The sequence below is a fragment of the Ovis aries genome, chromosome 7 (assembly GCF_016772045.2).
Source record: "Ovis aries strain OAR_USU_Benz2616 breed Rambouillet chromosome 7, ARS-UI_Ramb_v3.0, whole genome shotgun sequence".
NCBI lineage: Eukaryota > Metazoa > Chordata > Mammalia > Artiodactyla > Bovidae > Ovis > Ovis aries.
The window spans coordinates 45,097,037-45,116,684 of record NC_056060.1 but is presented as its reverse complement, the minus strand read 5'-3'; the positions used below and the strand labels follow the sequence as shown (position 1 = coordinate 45,116,684).

General features: G+C 38.8%; 1 protein-coding gene across 3 annotated transcripts; it reads left to right on the top strand.

Annotated features, from left to right (window-relative positions):
* Window positions 1-3,864: 3,864 nt before the first annotated feature.
* Window positions 3,865-19,578, top strand: LACTB (lactamase beta). Of its 3 annotated transcripts, none has more exons than XM_015096997.4 (6): window positions 3,865-4,289; window positions 4,722-4,788; window positions 6,303-6,493; window positions 6,772-7,123; window positions 8,007-8,172; window positions 18,773-19,578. In XM_015096997.4, the coding sequence occupies exons 1-6, from the start codon at window positions 3,927-3,929 to the stop codon at window positions 19,302-19,304; spliced, it is 1,671 nt and encodes a 556-aa protein (XP_014952483.2). In that variant the 5' UTR covers window positions 3,865-3,926; the 3' UTR covers window positions 19,305-19,578. The 3 variants fall into 3 exon arrangements, with proteins under 3 accessions (XP_014952483.2, XP_042108298.1, XP_027827570.1); XM_027971769.3 differs by lacking the exon at window positions 3,865-4,289 and adding an exon at window positions 4,297-4,508; XM_042252364.2 differs by lacking the exon at window positions 18,773-19,578 and having other exon boundaries at window positions 8,011-8,172.
* Window positions 19,579-19,648: the final 70 nt, after the last annotated feature.

The following is a 19,648-nucleotide window of genomic DNA, read 5'->3' as shown; positions in this document are numbered from 1 at the left end:
TTGCTGACAACAAATTCATAGTGAACAAGTGCTGTGAGACAACTGATAAGAATGGTAACTGTCCAGAGAATGGGAGCTGATGGTCTCACTTTACTGGTAGATTTTTGAGTACTATATCCAGTTCTTAGACTCAGTTTGAGGCCTGGAAACCTTGAGATAGGAAGAGTAGCATCTGGAGACAATTAGCCTGCAAAAATAAACACTAGAGGAAAAACCAAAACTGCCCTTGGATAGAGATAGCTCACCAAATGTGTACCTCCAGCTCAGGAAGAGATACTCTTTCTAAAGCTCTCATGATTTTTTATTTTTTATGATTTCTGATAAGTTCTTTTTCATCTTATGTTCTTGTTTCACTTCTTATTTCATAATTCCTTGTTTGTTTGTGAATATTATAATTCATTTCTCTGAGAATTCTTTGAAAAAAACTTTTGTTTTCTATTAATCCATGTTTAACCAGTGAATGGCTTCTTTTCTTTCTTTTAAGTATTTTTACTTGGCTGTGTCAGGTCTCATTGCAGGATGCAGGATCTTTCCTTGTAGCACTCGGGCTTCTCTCTAGTTGTGGCATGTGGGCTCAGTAGTTGCAGTCAGTGGGTTTAGTTGCCCCACAGCATGTGGGATCTTAGTTCCCTGCTGCTGCTGCTAAGTCATGTCAGTCGTGTCCGACTCTGTGCAACCCCATAGACGGCAGCCCACCAGGCTCCTGTCCCTGGGATTCTCCAGGCAAGAACACTTGAGTGGGTTGCCATTTCCTTCTCCAGTGCATGAAGGTGAAAAGGGAAAGTGAAGTCGTTCAGTCATGTCTGACTCTTCACAACCCCATGGACTGCAGCCTACCAGGCTCCTCCGTCCATGGGATTTTCCAGGCAAGAGTACTGGAGTGGGGTGCCATTGCCTTCTCCTTAGTTCCCTGACTAGGGATCAAACCTGTGTCTCCTGCATTGGAAGGCAGATTCTTATCCACTGGGCCACCACAGAGGTCTTCCCTTTTTTCTCTTTTCCTGTAGATTATTTTAATGCTTTCATTTGCCTGAGCTGATTTCACTCCTTGATCACTGATTTTGGTGCCAGTCTTTCTTAAAAATATTTTCCTTATGTGTTTCAGAAATTTGGTTTGCAGGTTTACTTTTAGTGGAAAAATTTCCTTCTTCTTTTGCCATTCTCTCCTTTTCCTGTCATCCCACTCCTTTTCCATCTCTTGGTTTACTTTTCTTCTATTTGGTTTCTGGGGCTCCCAGTCCAGAGACAGCTGAAATATTGCAGCTCTAGGCTCCTGCCTCACAGTGATAGTAAAAATCCTGCCACCATGTCTGCCAGCTGCTTGATTAAGTTGCCTCCTGCTGCTGCTGCTGCTGCTAAGTTAGTCATGTCCGACTCTGTGCGACCCCGTAGACGGCAGCCCAACAGGCTCCCCTGTCCCTGGGATTCTCCAGGCAAGAATACTAGAGTGGGTTGCCATTTCCTTCTCCAATGCATGAAAGTGAAAAGTGAAAATGAAGTCGCTCAGTCGTGTCCAACTCTTAGCGACCCCATGCCCTTGATTTTCATGGAGAACATCTATTCTTCATTACATTCACAGAAGCCATACTTTGAGTGTCCTCTCCCTACTTCTAAAACAGTAGAAGTCTGTGAGGATCTTGGCTTTTGCTCTCTATATGGCTCTCTGCTTCTGATTCAAGGAGAGGTGACATATATATAGTATAGTTTTTAAAAGAATGATAAAATGAGAATTTATTGTAACCACTATTGGCTGTCTTTTACATTCTTTATACTTTTCTCTCACTGAGATGTGCTTGGAGTAGTGGGGTCCCCTCTAACAGGAACCTCCAATACCATGGTGCCAGAGTACACCCTGTCCACTCTAACAGCAGGTGGTACTCCAGGGTCCTCAGTGAGTTTCACTGCAAAAACTTTTGGGTCCTAGGATAACCTGGTCTCTTCAGGGTTGTAGGCTTTATAAACAGCCCATCACTGTATAATTATTTAGCTCAAGGATCTTCTTACTAGATACGGTTACCATTATTGCCTTTTCCTTAAAATTAAATAATAGCTCTAGATGTTTGGGGTTCCCTGATGGCTCAGATGGTGAAGAATCTCCCTGCAATGCAGGAGACCCAGGTTTGATCCCTGGGTCAGGAAGCTCCATGGAGAAGGAAATGGCAACCCACTCCAGTATTCTTACCTGGAGAATTCCATGGACAGAGGAGCCTAGAGGGCTGCAGTTCATGGGGTCGCAGAGTCGGACATGACTGAGCAACTAACACTTTCATTTTTTTAAGATGTTCACAACTTTTTCTCTTGACAATAGCTTGTCAAGTCTGTGAATTCTCTCTACAAATTCCACGTATAAGGAAAGACAGGCTCATTTTATACATTGTATATGCTGCCCCAGTGCTAAGGTTTACAAGCTTTCAGAAATCCTTGGGAAATATATAAATATATTTATTATTTAAATAATTTGATTTAATACATATTAAATATTTTTATTTTTAAAAATACTATGATATTTTAAATATACCATATGTAATATATAAAAGATAATTATATATCCCGAAGTAATGAATGCTTATCTTCAAAATTAACATCTCATTAACTGTTCAGTTAGGATTATACTCCTTTTACATTTTATGGTAACCTGAGGTTAGGTTTCTTATTTCACAAGAACCTCTGATCATCTACAGCTGTCAGAGATCATACCTAACTACAAATTACATGATACTTTTGGATTAGAAGTTTTAAGTGCAAATTTTATTCACAGAATTTTTAACAGCATTTTTTTTTAATATGAGGCCTAGATACAACAATATTGTTATATGTTTGATGTGGTGTGAAGCTAGACTTTCAGAAGTAAGAGATTTTAAAGAGCCTCAGAGAAATGGAAGAAGCTGAAATGAGACATAAAGAATAGACATGACAAGAGAGGAAAAGGGTCCTGGGGAAAGGAGCTGCCTACTGAGCTGCTGCTGTGTGCCAAGCGCTGTTGCAGGAGCTGAAGATCTAAAGTAAGTCAGCCTGGTAAGAAATCAGATTAGTTGAGTGAAACAAAGCCTTAAGTGTTACTGAAAGTTATGACCAACCTAGATAGCATATTCAAAAGCAGAGACATTACTTTGCCAACAAAGGTCCATCTAGTCAAGGCTATGGTTTTTCCAGTGGTCATGTATGGATGTGAGAGTTGGACTATGAAGAAGGCTGAGCGCTGAAGAATTGATGCTTTTGAACTGTGGTGTTAGAGAAGACTCTTGAGAGTCCCTTGGACTGCAAGGAGATCCAACCAGTCCATTCTGAAGGAGATCAGTCCTGGGTGTTCTTTGGAAGAACTGATGCTGAAGCTGAAACTCCAATACTTTGGCCACCTCATGCAAAGAGTTGACTCATTGGAAAAGACTGATGCTGGGAGGGATTGGGGGCAGGAGGAGAAGGGGACGACAGAGGATGAGATGGCTGGATGGCATCACTGACTCGATGGACATGAGTTTGGGTGAACTCCGGGAGTTGGTGATGGACAGGGAGGCCTGGTGTGCTGCAATTCATGGGGTCGCAAAGAGTGGGACACTACTGAGCGACTGAACTGAACTGAACTGAAGATGTGCACATTGGGGCTCCAGGTGTGGAGAGAGCTCCTAGGGACGGGGCCTACGAACGCTTCTCTGAAGAGGCGACACCGGATCTAAGAGGAGGCAGAAGGGGGGAAACGAGGGGAGGGAGAAAGATGAAGAAATATCAAGAAAGAGACAGGACAAAGTTAAAAAAGGAAAAGAGGAAGGACTCGATGCTATCGGCGCTCCGCCCATCGTGCCTTGACTGCTAGGGCCCGAGCGCAGTCACCGCCCCCCTCCCTTCCCCGCCCTCCCATCCCTTCCTAGAGCCTCAGCCACCAGCCCGGCCTGTGGGAGCTCTGAAGCTGCCTGCTCGCCAGAGACACCATGTACCGGCTCCTGTCAGCCGTGACGGCCAGGGCCGCGACCACCGGGGGCTGCGCCTGGGGCTGTGGGCGGCGTGCGGTTCATCAGCGCGCTGGGCTGCCGCCACTCGGCCCCGGGTGGGTCGGGGGCCTCGGGCTGGGGCTGGGGCTGGCACTTGGGGTTAAGCTGGCCGGCGGGCTGAGGGGCGCATCCCCCGCGCCACCTGCCGCGGCCCCCGACCCCGAGGCCCCGCCTCAGGCCGAGCTGCTGCAGGCGCAGGAACAGCCCCTCGCCCCGTGGTCTCCGCAGACCCTGGCGCCGCCGCACGCCAGACACTTCGCCAGAGCCATCGACAGTAGCCGCGACCTCCTGCACAGGATCAAGGTGGAGCGACCGGGGGTGTAGGCAGCCGGGAACCCGGCGCCCCACCCCCGGCGTCACCCCGGAGTAATGAGGCCCCTTGGTGGTTATCCTTCGGGGCGAGAGGACCCCATCCCGGGCGGCGGGATGCCGGCTGGTGGCGAAAAAGACTTCCCGTTTCCCGTTCTCCCGGCCATGGTCAGAAGCTGTTGGGAGGTTGCCCCAGTCGGGGCGGAGGTCAAGGTCCGCCTCGGGGACCGCCCCTTCCCCCTCAGGGTGCCCAGCAGGCACACCCCTCACCGTTAGCGCCCGGCCGGCCGGAGCGGAGGTGGGCGGGGCCCGGGGAGAGGGGGCGTGGTGGGGCGGGGCCGAGGGAAGCCCTCGAGGAAGGCGCAGGCGGATTTCGGACTGTCTTTGAGCTGTGCTCTTGAACTATGCTCTCCCCTTGGCTCTTAGGATGAGGTGGGCGCACCTGGCATCGTAGTTGGAGTCTCTGTAGATGGAAAAGAAGTCTGGTCAGAAGGTAGGCTCAGAATAGCTTTATTTATTGGCTTATTTTCTGCCAGTCGGTGAATAAAATCTTCCATGAAGTGGAATACATACTTCAGAGAAAAGTGTCTAACAGAATAAAGAATTGGACTTTATTCTGTGTTGGAATAGAATAGCAAGGCTTAAAATATGACTGATGAATAAAATGGAGTCTTAAAGATGGGTTGTTTCTACCCCCACTTTCTTAAAAGACTGAATTTATTGCTTTCAAAGTTGTGTATAAAACAGTCTGTTAACTGCACGTTTGTAGATAACCCTTATGATTAAATAAAACATCAGAATGTAGTGGTTTTCCTTTTTAATTCAGTCGATTTATGAGTCCTCTGTTGTGTAAAATGCACAGTACTAAGAACTGGGGATATACATGATTCCTTTTTGTCAACGAGTTTACAATCTACTTTCTTTGTTTTTGACTATACGGGGATGTCAGCTATATTTTCAGAAAAAGCTAGCAACTTGGGAAGATAGATTTCTAGTCATTCTGTGATACTTTTATCAAAGAATTTTGTAATTTGGTTTACTTTTCCATTGTGCACAAACTGGTCCAACTCATCACAGAAGGTTTTTAGAAACCCAGCTTTTAGGAAATGTTGTCTCAGACATCATTTAAAGGAAGGAGTACTTTTAGAAGTTGATAGGAGCAGTAAGGTTTTGAATTTAAAGAAAAAATGATTCTTTATCCAAGTTTAAGCATAGCCCAATCAACATTTATGAAAGATATTATAATAAAAATTATATAAATGTCAGCTCTGTAGGTGAGGGCTCTGTTTTTATGCAAGTATTTTTCTGCATAATCTACATTTACAGGTGAAAATAATTATACCTTTTCATTCTTTTCAGATCTAAGTTCTTTATATATCTTAGATTGCCACACTTTTATCCTACAGAAGATGAAACCAAACTTAAAATATTTTCTGGGCTTCCCTGATGGCTCAGAGATTAGAAGGAGCTTTATTTAAACTCGTTGTTGTTGTCAGTCGTGTCTGACTCTTTGCGACCCCATGAGTACATTAGTCTTCTTCTGACCTGCAGCTGAATTTAATTGATGATTAGCTTGATTGGTTTTCTGGGGCATCTTTTCACATTTGTTTTATTAGTCATTTTAAGGGATTTTGTATAAACTCCCTAAAAAATCAAGAATAAATATAATCTGAAGAACAATGATGTTTTCCTTAAAGAATGTAATTTATTTAAAATATGGAATAACCAAATTTTTTAGATAAGCTAAGCATCAGTAACTGAATCATAACATTACTGTTTTGCACAGGGTACAGTTTCAGTCTTGTTATAAGGTTAAATTGTTAGGCCTACTGTTGTCAGTATTGCTAAGACTCATCCCTTATGTGTTCAGTTTTGATTAATTATGCAAGTAGAATAGCTTTTTCTTTTGATAAGCACATAGATTGTTTTAAGATAGTATTATTTCAGTTTTTGAAGACTCCTTTGACCATGAGACCTATTATGACTTTTTGCTTTTTTCTCCCAAAGGTTTAGGTTATGCTGATGTTGAGAACCGTGTACCATGCAAGCCAGAGACAGTTATGAGAATTGCCAGTATCAGCAAAAGCCTCACCATGGTTGCTATTGCCAAACTGTGGGAAGCAGGGAAACTGGATCTTGATATTCCAGTACAACATTATGTTCCTGAATTCCCAGAAAAAGAATATGAAGGTGAAAAGGTAATGAAGTTCATAATTCGTTTTTCTAATGATGTCTAAGTGGTTTTTAAAAGGTTTCATAAGATTATTTTATTTGTTTTTAAATTTAATTAATGGATTAAAGTTTTATTTTATCCTGATAATAACTGAGTGGATATTTTTCTAAAATTTGAGGCTAAAGATGTGTACATGATAGCAGCAGCTTAAAATGGAAAATATTGCTGAAACATTATTCCAAGGCTACTGACTTTTTATTATGCAGTTTAATACCATAGTTGAATTTTTATTTTTACTTTTAGGTGTCTGTCACAACAAGATTATTGATTTCCCATTTAAGTGGAATTCGTCATTATGAAAAGGACATGAAAAAGGTGAAAGAAGAGAAAGCTTATAAAGCCTTAAAGATGATGAAAGGGATGATGGAATCTGACCAAGAAAAAGAGTTAAAAGAAAAAGGAGGCAAAAGTAATGAAAAGAATGACTTTGCTAAAGCTAAGATAGAGCAAGATAATGAAACCAAAGGCCGAAATTCAAAGCCTTGCAAGAAAAAGAATGATTTTGAACAAGGTGAATTATATTTGAAAGAAAAATTTGAAAATTCAATTGAATCTCTAAGATTATTTAAAAATGACCCTTTGTTCTTCAAACCTGGTGAGTGTTAATTTCTTCTTTTTACAAAATCATCATTATTGAATGATTAATTTTCAGAAACTCCAAAATGATACCATCCTGAGTGCATTCAATGTGGTTGATGATGGTATGGTTTTGTTAGATGCTTGCCTTTGTTGTCTATAGTTCTTAACAAAGCCTAGTATTCAGGAAGTTAGCTGTTTGCTTTAACTTCACTGGAGGCTACCTAGACATTTAATGAGTTCTCAGTATCAGGATATTCATGGAAAAAATAAGGAGTTGGAATAGCCCTCCAAATAAAATTTGGACCAAAGTTTGCATGATGAAGCACTGCTGATTTTTTGTATTTTGTTAGTATTTAATTAAATTGTTCAATTTGTTGTATGTGTTCATTTCTTAAAGAAATTAGCATACACCAGCTTAATTTTATTTCCCAAAAAGCTGCTCTATAAAAATAATTTTTTTGTGTGTTTTTTGGTATGATGCCTGCCAAAACCACTTTAAATTTATTGCAGGTTTATGTCCTTGTATTCCATTTTCATTTTAAAAGTGGTTTGTGGAAATTCCCTAGAGGTCCAGTGGTTAGGAATCTACCCTTCCATTGCAAGGGGCAAGGGGTTCAATCCCTGGTCAGGGCATGGTGAAGAAAACAAAAAACAAACAAAAAAACTAATAAATATATCGATCATTTTATTAACATTCTTGTGTTTGAGACATGAAATAAGCAGGGCCATTGCAAAGCTTACTAAGTTCGTTAATATATCATCCATGATCTTCACCTAAATGGTTAAGTAAAATATTCTAGTTTTTAAAATATGCCAGTTTTCAGTAGAAAAATATTTTGCATGTTTTTGAATAATAATGAAGCATTCTTTTTTTCCCCCCTTTGCAATGATGTCTCAAGGTAGTCAGTTTTTGTATTCAACTTTTGGCTATACCCTACTGGCAGCCATAGTAGAAAGAGCTTCAGGATATAAATATTTGGACTATATGCAGAAAATATTCCATGACTTGGATATGCTGACAACTGTGCAGGAGGAAAATGAGCCAGTGATTTACAATAGAGCAAGGTAAATGATTACCTTCTGGTATGTCTAGCTATATTGCATCTTCACACTATGTTATCAATTTAAAGTCACGCTTTGCTTGTCTCCATTCCATAATCAACTTGCCACATTTTGGGAGCTTTTCTTCATGTCTCTTTTTCCACCTATAATGTAAGTAAAATAAAATGTATTTTATTTTTCATATATATATTTATATATATATATGAAGTAGTCCAAGGTCCTTAGATAAAAGTTAGCAATAATAATTTAAGCACATGAATAATTAAACTAAAATTGTACCCATCATGGGTATCTATAATTTGATCTTCCATCATCTCTTATATTTTAGTTAGTGTTTTATTTACCTTTTATTATTTTTAATTATTTTTAAAATTTTGAAATTATCCTACACGTATAGAAAAGTTACACAAACTGGTACAAAGAATTTTCATATACTCTTCAACCAGATTCCCCACATTACTTACTTTAACATTTGCTTTATCTGTCTCTGTTATTTTTTCTCAGCCATTTGGAAATCAGTTGGCAATATGCTACCCCTTATACTTAAGTGGTACCCATAAGTACTTAAATATGTATTTTCTAAAAACTAACGGCATTCAGGAAATTAACATCAACATAATACTTATATCAAATCTACAGACATTATTCAGATTTTATTAGTTGCCCCAATAATGTCCTTTATAACACAAGGAAAAACATTTTTCTTTCTGGTGCAGGATCTAATCTAGGATCGCACGTTACATTTAGTCGTCAGGTCTCTCAGAAGTCACATGAGTCATTGTATTCCTTTAGTGGTGATAATAATTTGAAGTGGTATATACCAGTTTTCTCCCCTGTAAAACTTTGAAAATCATTTTATTGAAATAAGCTAAAATTTTGTCATAATTTTTACTAGTAATGTATAAAAAAGGCAGTGAAAGAAAATCTTGTGACTAAAGACTAATTCGAGTTTTACAGTTATGGTGTTTTTCATTTTACTCTTATTATTTGGTTGGTTAGAAAGGTAACAACGCATTTAACTATCAACTGTTACTTTTACCTTTTAAGTGTCCATTAGAGAACACACTTTACAAATGACTTAATGATACTTGACTAGATGAAATGGTAGATGTTTTTAGGTTTATCTCCCCATACTAGCTTTGCTCAGTTTACTGTTGTATTTAGTTAAATTACCATTTTAAAATTATCAGCTTATTTAAAAGGATCAAATATGCATTGCAAATCGGCGTGAAAGAGATTTTTTGAACCTAAAAGAAATTAGGTTAGCAGCAAGCAATGAATTATAATTTTTAAATGACCTGTAGGTTTTTTTGGTTGTTTTGTTCTGTTTTTTTTTTTTAATTGAAGTTGATTTACAGTGTTGTGCTAATTTCTGCTGTATAGCAAAGAGGCTCAGTTATACACATATACACATTCTTTATTTAATATTCTTTTATATTATGTTGTATCCCAGGAAATTGGATATATTTCTCTGTGCTGTATTAGTAGGACCTTGTTGTTTATCCGTTCTAAATGTAACAGTTTGCATCAACTAACCCCAGGCTCCCAGTTCATCCCTCTGCCTCCTCACCTCCCCTTTGGCAACCACAGCCTGTTCTCTATGTCTGTGAGTCTGTTTCTGATTTGTAGATAGGTTCATGTACGCAGTATTTTAGATTCCATATATAAGTGATATCATGTGGTATTTGTCTTTCTCTTCCTGACTTACTTAGTATGATAATCTCTAGTTACATTCATGTTGCTACAAATGACATTTATTTCTTTTTTTATGGCTGAGTATACATCGTGTGTGTGTGTGTGTGTATACACACCACATCTTTATTTATTCATCGATGGACATTTAGATTGTTTCCATGTCTTGGCTATTTCAAATAGTGCTTCTATGAACATAGGGGTGCATGTATCTTCTTGAATTACGGTTTTGTCCGAGTATATGCCAAAGAGTGGGATTACTGGATCATATGGCAATTCTATTTTTAATTTTTTGAGGAACCTCCTTACTCTTCTCCATAGCGGCTACACTAACTTATATTCCCACCAACAGTGTAGGAGGGTTCCCTTTCTCCATACCCTCTCCAGCATTTGTTGTTTGTAGACACTTTAATGATGGAAATGACCTTAGTTTTCAGACAATGCTTATTATGTCTAGGTCCACATTATATTCTACTGGAAACATAAAAAATAACACCTGAAGTTGTCAGTTGAATCTAGAAAAGATTCTCTAGTAGTGTTGGCATAGATGCATAACCTTATTTTGAGTTAAATCTAGGCATTTGATAACAAATACCTACTCTATTATATAAGGAAGAATCACTGAGCCTCTTTTCTCAACTGAAAATTAAGTCTCACGAATGTGCAGACTGCAAGTCAGCTGTTGTTTGTTGTTTTCTTAGTAAATAATGCACAAATACCGAAACATGGCGTGTGACAGTGAGTTAATTTCATCTTATCGCCCATTCTTTGAGGAAAGGCAGTGGGTTTCTGTTTCTACCGTTAAAGGTTTCCATCAGCTCTGGGTTTTTCTTTACATTTTGCTTGTGCCCAGTGGTGCTGAAGTAGTGAGTGATTCTTTTTAGGTAGATTAAATGGGCTGCAGAAATAAAGTAGGACACTAAAAGAAGAAGGAAATGTTGTTATAGAGGGAAATGTCTGTCCATTTTCTTTGTTTTTAGTTTACTTGATAGAATTTTTATTTGGGCCTCTAAAAGCTCAACTCTGATTCTTTTTTATTTTTGTAATAGTTATTTCAAAAGGGCTTAGAGGCACCAGCTTCGAGTAGAAGTACATGAAATAAAACAAATCTTCTCAAAGATGTATGTTTAAAAAAAAAAAACCTTAAAGTAAAACTTAGTAATTGCTTATGTTTCTGTTTGTTTTATGGTACAATTTTACAAGAAATAAAATTTTGAGCAAAAGTTTGCAGCTTTGTTATCTAGTCTACTGACCCCTTGGTATAATCATAAATATGTTTATATTATCTTGACCTAGGCTTTTTAGAGTTACTGTGCCCCAGAAGTAAATATTTATCATCTTTATCACTTCTCTGTGTGAATGTGTGTGTGTCTTTAAACTAGTGTCTCAGAGTCACCTGTTTGAGGTATTTTCCCAGAATCCCACTCCGCAATACTACCTACATTTCTTTGGCCAGAATTTTAGTGTCAGGCCGCATTCAGCTGTAAGGAATGCAGAGAAATCCGTTTTAGCTGGGTGCATTGTTGTCCTGAATAAAACTGGGGTTTCTTGAAGAATAGGAACATTGATTCTGTATATGCAAATAGATATATTTATTCTGTATTTCAGGTATACTCTGTATAAGCAAGTAAACTAAATAACCCTTTAAGCAAAAACCCACAGGGGAATGGAGTGAATGTTCTTGCCACTGAAGGACACTGTTGATAGGGGAATCCTTAGTCAATGCATTAGCTTATTATTAGACACCATTCTTATTTTCTCTGTGTTTGGCATAATACTTGCAACAAAGATCTCTTTCCTAATTGGATAAGACCAAAATCAAATAAAATGTTTTCTGAAGTGTTTGCTGTATTTTTACAGTATAAGTATGGTCTTTTCCTTCTCTTATTGTCTTTATTATTAATTATTTTTATTTTTTCAAGTATCTTCTAAAATTAAGCGTTGTTCCTTGTGAAGCTTTCTTTTATGCCTTTAGCCTATCTGGTAATAGGAATGCTAAATGTTAGAGTGAGATTGGTTTGTATAATATGCATGTTAAATTCTCTAGGTTTTTTAACTTCTTAAAGCAATAAAATACAAAGTGATACATAATTATTTGTAAAGGCATTTAGAAAGGAATTTAAAATTATTTTGCATTTATAAGCTTCTAGATGTAGATTTCTATAGTACTATAATGTGGTGCAGAAACTATAGAGATTCTTCAGGATGACTGTTTGTCATCTGGCATCATTCCATCAATTATTCAGTTAAAAAGATATTCCAGTAATTTAAGAACTTGTGTCCATAATTCCATTCTTTTAGTGCAGAAATCCCTTAAGAATTTGAAATAGTAAAGTTATTCAGTTGATCAAGATTATTTTCATGAGAAGTCATTAATTTGTCCTCTGTAAAAAGGAATCAAAAGAATAAAGCTTAGAATTTATTTTGAAAGAGGAGTCATCCTAATTTCCAGCCTTGATGTAAGTGCTTTGAAACACTTCATTAAAAGTTGTATAATGCAAAGCTGATTATTAACCAAAATAGGTTTGTAGGTCTCTCCCAGTTTACAAACTTCAAGATCACTCTAACAAATATATTTTTCATTGAGAAACCTATTTTTATTATTCTATCATGTAAGTTTTTTTGAAATTTGATTGCCTGGAAATACAAGTATAATCAGTGTTCAGGCAAAAAGTAACGAGGACCTTAAATACAAGAGTGGCTATAGGAATGAAAGGAAGGGAGAAAGATTAGACAGAAAGCTAGGGTTGAATGATGAGATTTGTCATTACTGAATGTGAGAGAGTTGAGGGCAAGAGAGGCAAGAAAGGTCTTAATGGAAAGGAGAAATATGAGAAGGTTCAGAAGAGATCACTTCTGGACACGTCCATCTTGCAAAATGAGAAGACAGTGTATCAGATCATTGGCTCATGGGGGACCATATTTAGATCCTCTGTAGACTTTTTTAATCTTCAGAGTATATACCTGTGGTCACTCCTGCTTCACCCAATATTATGACTTGGACTTTTGGGAGACATGTAAGAATCATGACAGAAGATAGAGGAGTCATTTTTCAAATTATGTGCCCACTATCCTTCCGAGTTATGAATTTCGAAGGGAGGGATGAGGCCCACTACTCATTCTGATAAACAACATTGTGAAACAAGTTTGAGACTCATTAATGCTAATAGAAAAACCAGTGATAAATTTGGAACAGGGATTGTGGTACAGCTGTAGTTTTGTAGTTAATTCCTATAGAAAAGAAGACCTGGGACCCTGGGACCCCTGGTGATGGGAGGGATCTGGGGAGTCATGGGACTGAGAGCTAGAAGAGAGAGCGCAGAGCAAAGTGGCCTGTGGGGAGTGTCAGTGATGTGGTGGGTCACAGAGCTACAGGGGAAGCTAGAATGAGGGGAATTAGAGGATCCTTGATAACACGCAAGAGAGCTGTTTAGTAGAGATGAGGGAACAGAAGCTATATTCTAAGGAACTAAATGAATGGAGAGGGTGAGTGCATGAAAACAGCAGGTGTGGACTGTTTCATGTAGTTTGGCAATATATGAGAGTTCCAGACATCCTGGAATGTGAAGTCAAGGGGGCCTTAGACAGCATCACTACCAGCAAAGCTAGTGGAGGTGATGGAATTCCAGTTGAGCTATTTCAAATCCTGAAAGATGATGCTGTGAAGGTGCTGCACTCAATATGCCAGCAAATTTGGAAAACTCAGCAATGGCCACAGGACTGGAAAAGGTCAGTTTTCATTCCAATCCCAAATAAAGGCAATGCCAAAGAATGCTCAAACTACTGCACAATTGCACTCATGTCACACACTTGCAAAGTAATGCTCAAAATTCTCCAAGCCAGGTTGCAGCAATACGTGAACCATGAACTTCCAGATGTTCAAGCTGGTTTTAGAAAAAGCAGAGGAACCAGAGATCAAATTGCCAACATCTGTTGGATCATCGAAAAAGCAAGAGAGTTCCAGAAAAACATCAATTTCTGCTTTATTGACTATGCCAAAGCCTCTAACTGTGTGGATCACAATAAACTGTGGAAAATTCTGAAAGAGATGGGAATACAGACCACCTGACCTGCCTCTTGAGAAATCTGTATGCAGGTCAGGAAGCAACAGTTAGAACTGGACATGGAACAATGGACTGGTCCCAAACAGGAAAAGGAGTACTTCAAGGCCCTGCTTATTTAACTTAGATTCAGAGTACATCATGAGAAACGCTGGGCTGGAGGAAGCACAAGCTGGAATCAAGATTGCCGAGAGAAATATCAATAACTTCAGATATGCAGATGACACCACCCTTATGGCAGAAAGTGAAGGAGAACTAAAAAGCCTCTTGATGAAAGTGAAGGAGGAGAGTGAGAAAGTTGGCTTAAAGCTCAGCATTCAGAAAACTATGGCATCTGGTCCCATCACTTCATGGGAAATAGATGGGGAAACAGTCTCAGACTTTATTTTTTGGGGCTCTAAAATCACTGCAGATGGTGATTGCAGCCATGAAAGTAAAAGACGCTTACTCCTTGGAAGGAAAGTTATGACCAAGCTAGACAGCATATTCAAAAGCAGAGACATTACTTTGCCAACAAAGGTCCGTCTAGTCAAGGCTATGGTTTTCCAGTGGTCATGAATGGATGTGACAGTTGGACTGTGAAGAAGGCTGAGCGCTGAAGAATTGATGCTTTTGAACTGTGGTGTTGGAGAAGACTCTTGAGAGTCCCTTGGACTGTAAGGAGATCCAAGCAGTCCATCCTAATGGAGATCAGTCCTGGGTGTTCATTGGAAGGACTGATGTTGAAGCTGAAACTCCAGTACTTTGGCCACCTTATGCGAAGAGTTGACTCATTGGAAAAGACCCTGATGCTGGGAGGGATTGGGGGCAGGAGGAGAAGGAGACGACAGAGGATGAGATGGCTGGATGGCATCACCGACTCGATGGACATGAATTTGGGTAGGCTCCAAGAGTTGGTGATGGACAGGGAGGCCTGGCGTGCTGCAATTCATGGGGTCGCAAAGAGTCCAGCACGACCGAGTGACTGAACTGAACTGAGAGTGAAAAGACTGGAAACTGGAAGCTGTAATGGGGATAAGAAAAAAAAAAAATGAGTGTGTGTGTGTGTGTGTGTGTGTGTGTGTTTTCCCTTAGCATCTAAAAAACTAGAGCACTTTGTGAACTAAGGTAAAGGCGTCAAAATTCCTATCATGGCAAGGAAAGCCTTTATGACGTGTACCCTGTCCCATGTCTACTCCTCTGGCATCACCTTTTGAAGCACTCTCTGCTTCAATCAAACTGAACTCTTTGCTCCCCAGCGGAGTGAGGAGCCATTTCAACAAGTCTTGCTCTCACTAGTGCTCAGGATTCCTCACATCCATCTTTCTAGTTATCCCATAACCTGTTACTCAAAGCAATATTGGCATCACTTGGGAGCTTGTTAGAACTGTAGGATTTGGGGCCCTCTCCAGACCTACTGAAGTGGAATCTGCATTTTAACAAAATCTCCAGGCGATTCATATGATGCTCTAAAATTTAAGAACTATCCAACAAGACTGTTTGCCCTTGAGAGCAGCCACGGTGTATGGTTTTTCTTTTCTCTCCAATGCCTTACAAGTAGTCTCCGTTACATACTTGGCCAACAAGTGATGCTTTCGTGTATTCAACATATTTCCCAGTACTCAGTGGATGTCCAGTACTGTTCTAGATGGGGGAAATATCAGTGGACTAGGTAGATAAGATTCCTGCCCTTATGAGACTTACATTCTGTGGAAATGTAAACTGAGAATCTCCTATATTGACATGAAGAAAATAGAACAGAGCAGTGGGATATACACTAAGAGGCTGTTAAGGGGAGCTCTATTTAAAATATATTGGTTTTAGGCCATGTCAGTTGAATTGAAACATGAATAATAAGGAAAGCTATGAAGGAAGACAAGATGTCGTAAGTGATGAGGTCCCAGAGGTAAGCAAGGGCTAAATTATATTGGACAGTGAGTATCAGTGCCATTAGACCCACTGCTCCTTACTTTAACAATATGTTTTAACACTTCCCTTATTATCTGAAATGAAAATAGGAAATCATATAACCTATATTCAATACTCTTAACTAAAATGTAAAAAAAAGAAATAAAAGGAATATTATATAATAGATAAATATGGTATATAATAGATGTCTCAATATGATAACATTTACTTACCACAACATGCAAAGATGTAACAAAGTCAACTGCAACTTAATATGTAAAATTATTTTAAATGTGACAAGTAAATGCAGGCCAGTAGAGGTTTATTGCACTTGGTGCCTCAACCCATGTCCTTAGTGGCTAACTCTGGCTAAAGTTGTAAGCAAAATACAGAATGGTCTTCAATTTTCACAAAGGCTGCATTCAAGAATTCATCTTAGAGTAAAAATGTGCCAAAAGTAGTTTGTATTTACATATAAAATGGAGGAGGTTCTAGGCTCAACTAGTTATAAACAGATTTTATTTTTGTTTACATGAACATCTGGTAGAATGGTTGATCTCACAGGATATAGGTATAGGAGAATGCACCATGGTGTGAGACTTTCCCATATACCACAGGACATTTAGGACCCTTAGGCCCCTACCCCCTAAGTCTCAGTCATAGCCCTCCAATAATTGTGACAGCTAAAAAAAATGCCTCTCACAATTTCCCTTGGGGAGTTAGTCCTGCCTGTACTGAAGGCCATTGACTGTGTCAGAGACTGTTGTGAGAAATTTGAGTTTTATTCTCATTACATTCATAACCATTGGAGGGCTTTTTATGGCTGGGAAAAGGAGGAGGCACAATCTCTGGCTTCTGCCTGTGGGCAAACTGCAGGAGGTACTACAGTCTAGGAAGTATAACTGCTGAAACAAGGTTGTAGAGGTGATAGGAGGCGGTCAAAGATGCAGGTAGTAGAATCACTCTTGAAAACAATAGGAAAATTTTTTAATAGATTGCATGATGATGTAAATGCGTTTTAAGATGAAGATGGGAGTTTCTAGCTCACTTTGGATGGTCTCAATCTTCTCAGTAAAACAAAGAATATAGTTATCTGCTGACTAAGCCTGAAGTAGGATAGGGGACTGAGGGTGAGATTGGGAATCCCAGCTAGGAAGAGTACACGAGGGAGTGGGGCTTCCCTGTTGACTCAGTGATAAAGAATCTGCCTGCCAATGCAAGAGACATGGCATCGATTCCTGGGTTGGGAAGATACCCTGGAGAAGGAAATGGCAACCCACTCCAGTATTCTTGCCTGGGAAATTTCATGGACAGAGGTGCCTGGTAGGCTGTAGCCCATGGAGTTGCAAAAAGTTGGACACAACTTAGTGACTACAACAACAACATATCAGGGAATACCCAGGAAAAGAAGAAAGGATTTGAGAACAACAGCAAAGACCCTTAGCAAGAGTATGAATTTATAGCAGTCAGCTTTGTTATATGAATTCCTGCAGCCTTTCTTGGTAGATATGGGATACTTAGGTTTATTCAGGATTGATGGATTGGTATAGTATAAGTTCAGAACAGTGGAACCGAAAAATGTGGTCTCACTAAAGACCACAACCAAAATGGTTCAAACGACTGATGATATAGTTCAGCCCAGAAGAGAAAATCAGAGGAAACCACTAGAAACTAAAAGACCTGGGAAAATTGAGAAGACTCAATGAGCATGGATGAAGGTTCCATTGAGGACAGAGAGCAGGTTCATTTGGAGAGCTAGAAGGATTGGAAGTCATAGTCATAGGAAGAAATTTCTGAGCTTGAGACCCTAGTGATAAAACATAAAAAAATGATGGTAAGATTCAGGTCTAACTGTGCTTATGAATAGCCAAGGATAGATGAAGATGAGAGTCATTACAGATGAGACTGTCAGCAAACTGAAAACCCATTTTATTATGAATCTTGAAAGGCAGGAGCCTCAAAAGTTATGTCCTTTATTTATTTATTTTGTGATTTCATTTTATGTACCTAATGTTTATGGTACCGTTTCCTCATATTAGAATGGAAACCTCATCAGGTTAGTCTCTTTTTTTTCTTAACACTTTATCCCAGCATCCAAACAGTGCCTGGCACATAGTACGTGATCCATCAATAACCAATCCATCAATAACCTAATTACAAATTAGGACGGAAGCAGAGAGGCAACAGATTGCCTAGATTTTAATCCAATTCTGCCACTTATAAACTATGTGACTTTGGACAAGTTATGTATATTCTTTGTGCCTTAGGAATTTTAATAGTACCTATCTCCTAACATTGTTACAGGAATAAGTTAGTTCGTATGTATATAGTTCTTAGAACAATACCTGGAACATAGTAAGAAGTTTATACATGTTTATTAATCAAATAAAATAAACATAGCTATTAAGGGTGAGAGTTGGGATTCAGGCTGAGATTTGCTAACTCCTGCTGCTTCCACTACACCCAAGTACCCCATCCCATCATTATACATAGTATTTCTATGTTATTTTTAACCAGGAGATGTAGTCTTCTTATAAATATTAACCTTATTCCTGAACATCCCAATGGTATGTTTTTAGTTATAAAATTTACATGTAGCACATGGTTCACTGAACCCAGGAACTGAAAATATCTACCAAACATTAGGTGTTTCTGCATATGCACAGGGCAAATATATATCATGTGTACTAATCAGTACATCTTTTAACAGTATTAAAACTTTCATACACTCATCATGGGCAAGCCTTGCAATAGAAAAAACAATCTGCTTTCTATACTTTACTCAGTAACTTGTGTTTCATTTTATTTGAATCATACTGAAAACTAGTGGTTACTTTCTGAGAAAATATATTCACTACAATGAAATACAATCCGTCTCATGTATGCATTTTTCTATTTATCTTCATGTATGAAGTCAATACTAGACTATCACACTTTTAATGACTATTCTTATTTCATTTTAGATTTTATGTTTACAATAAAAAGAAACGCCTTGTCAACACACCTTATGTGGATAACTCCTATAAATGGGCTGGTGGTGGATTTCTGTCTACAGTGGGTGATCTTCTGAAATTTGGGAATGCGATGCTGTATGGTTACCAAGTCGGGCTGTTTAAGAACTCAAATGAAAATCTTTTACCTGGATATCTTAAACCGGAAACAATGCTTATGATTTGGACACCAGTCCCTAACACAGAGATGTCTTGGGATAAAGAGGGTAAATATGCAATGGCATGGGGAGTGGTGGAAAAGAAGCAAACATATGGTTCTTGCAGGAAGCAGCGGCATTATGCCTCACACACTGGAGGCGCAGTGGGTGCCAGTAGTGTCCTGCTGGTCCTTCCTGAAGAACTGGATGCAGAAGCTCTAAATAACAAGGTCCCCCCAAGAGGAATAGTTGTTTCTATCATTTGTAATATGCAGTCTGTTGGCCTCAACAGCACTGCTTTAAAGATTGCTCTGGAATTTGATAAAGACAGATCAGACGTACCTTAACATCACAGGTGCAAAACAAGCTGTTACGGTTTTGTTTTTGTTTGTTGGTTTTTGTTTTGTTTTGAAACATTGAAGTCCCAAAATACATGCAATTTTAAAGAATAAATTTGTAATAGAGTATAATTGAATGCAGAGAATTATGTACCTCTAATTGCTTACTTTTGTAATTGTCTTTTATTGGAGGATGAGTTCTTTATACTCAGGGAAGTAACTATATTTTTACTTTTTGAAAAAAGTGTTAACTCTTGAAATAAAATATTCTGATAAAAATATACTTTCTGAATGTGTAATACAGAAGAAATTTCATAAACAGCAGACTCAAAATATTGTTCTTGTAATATGAC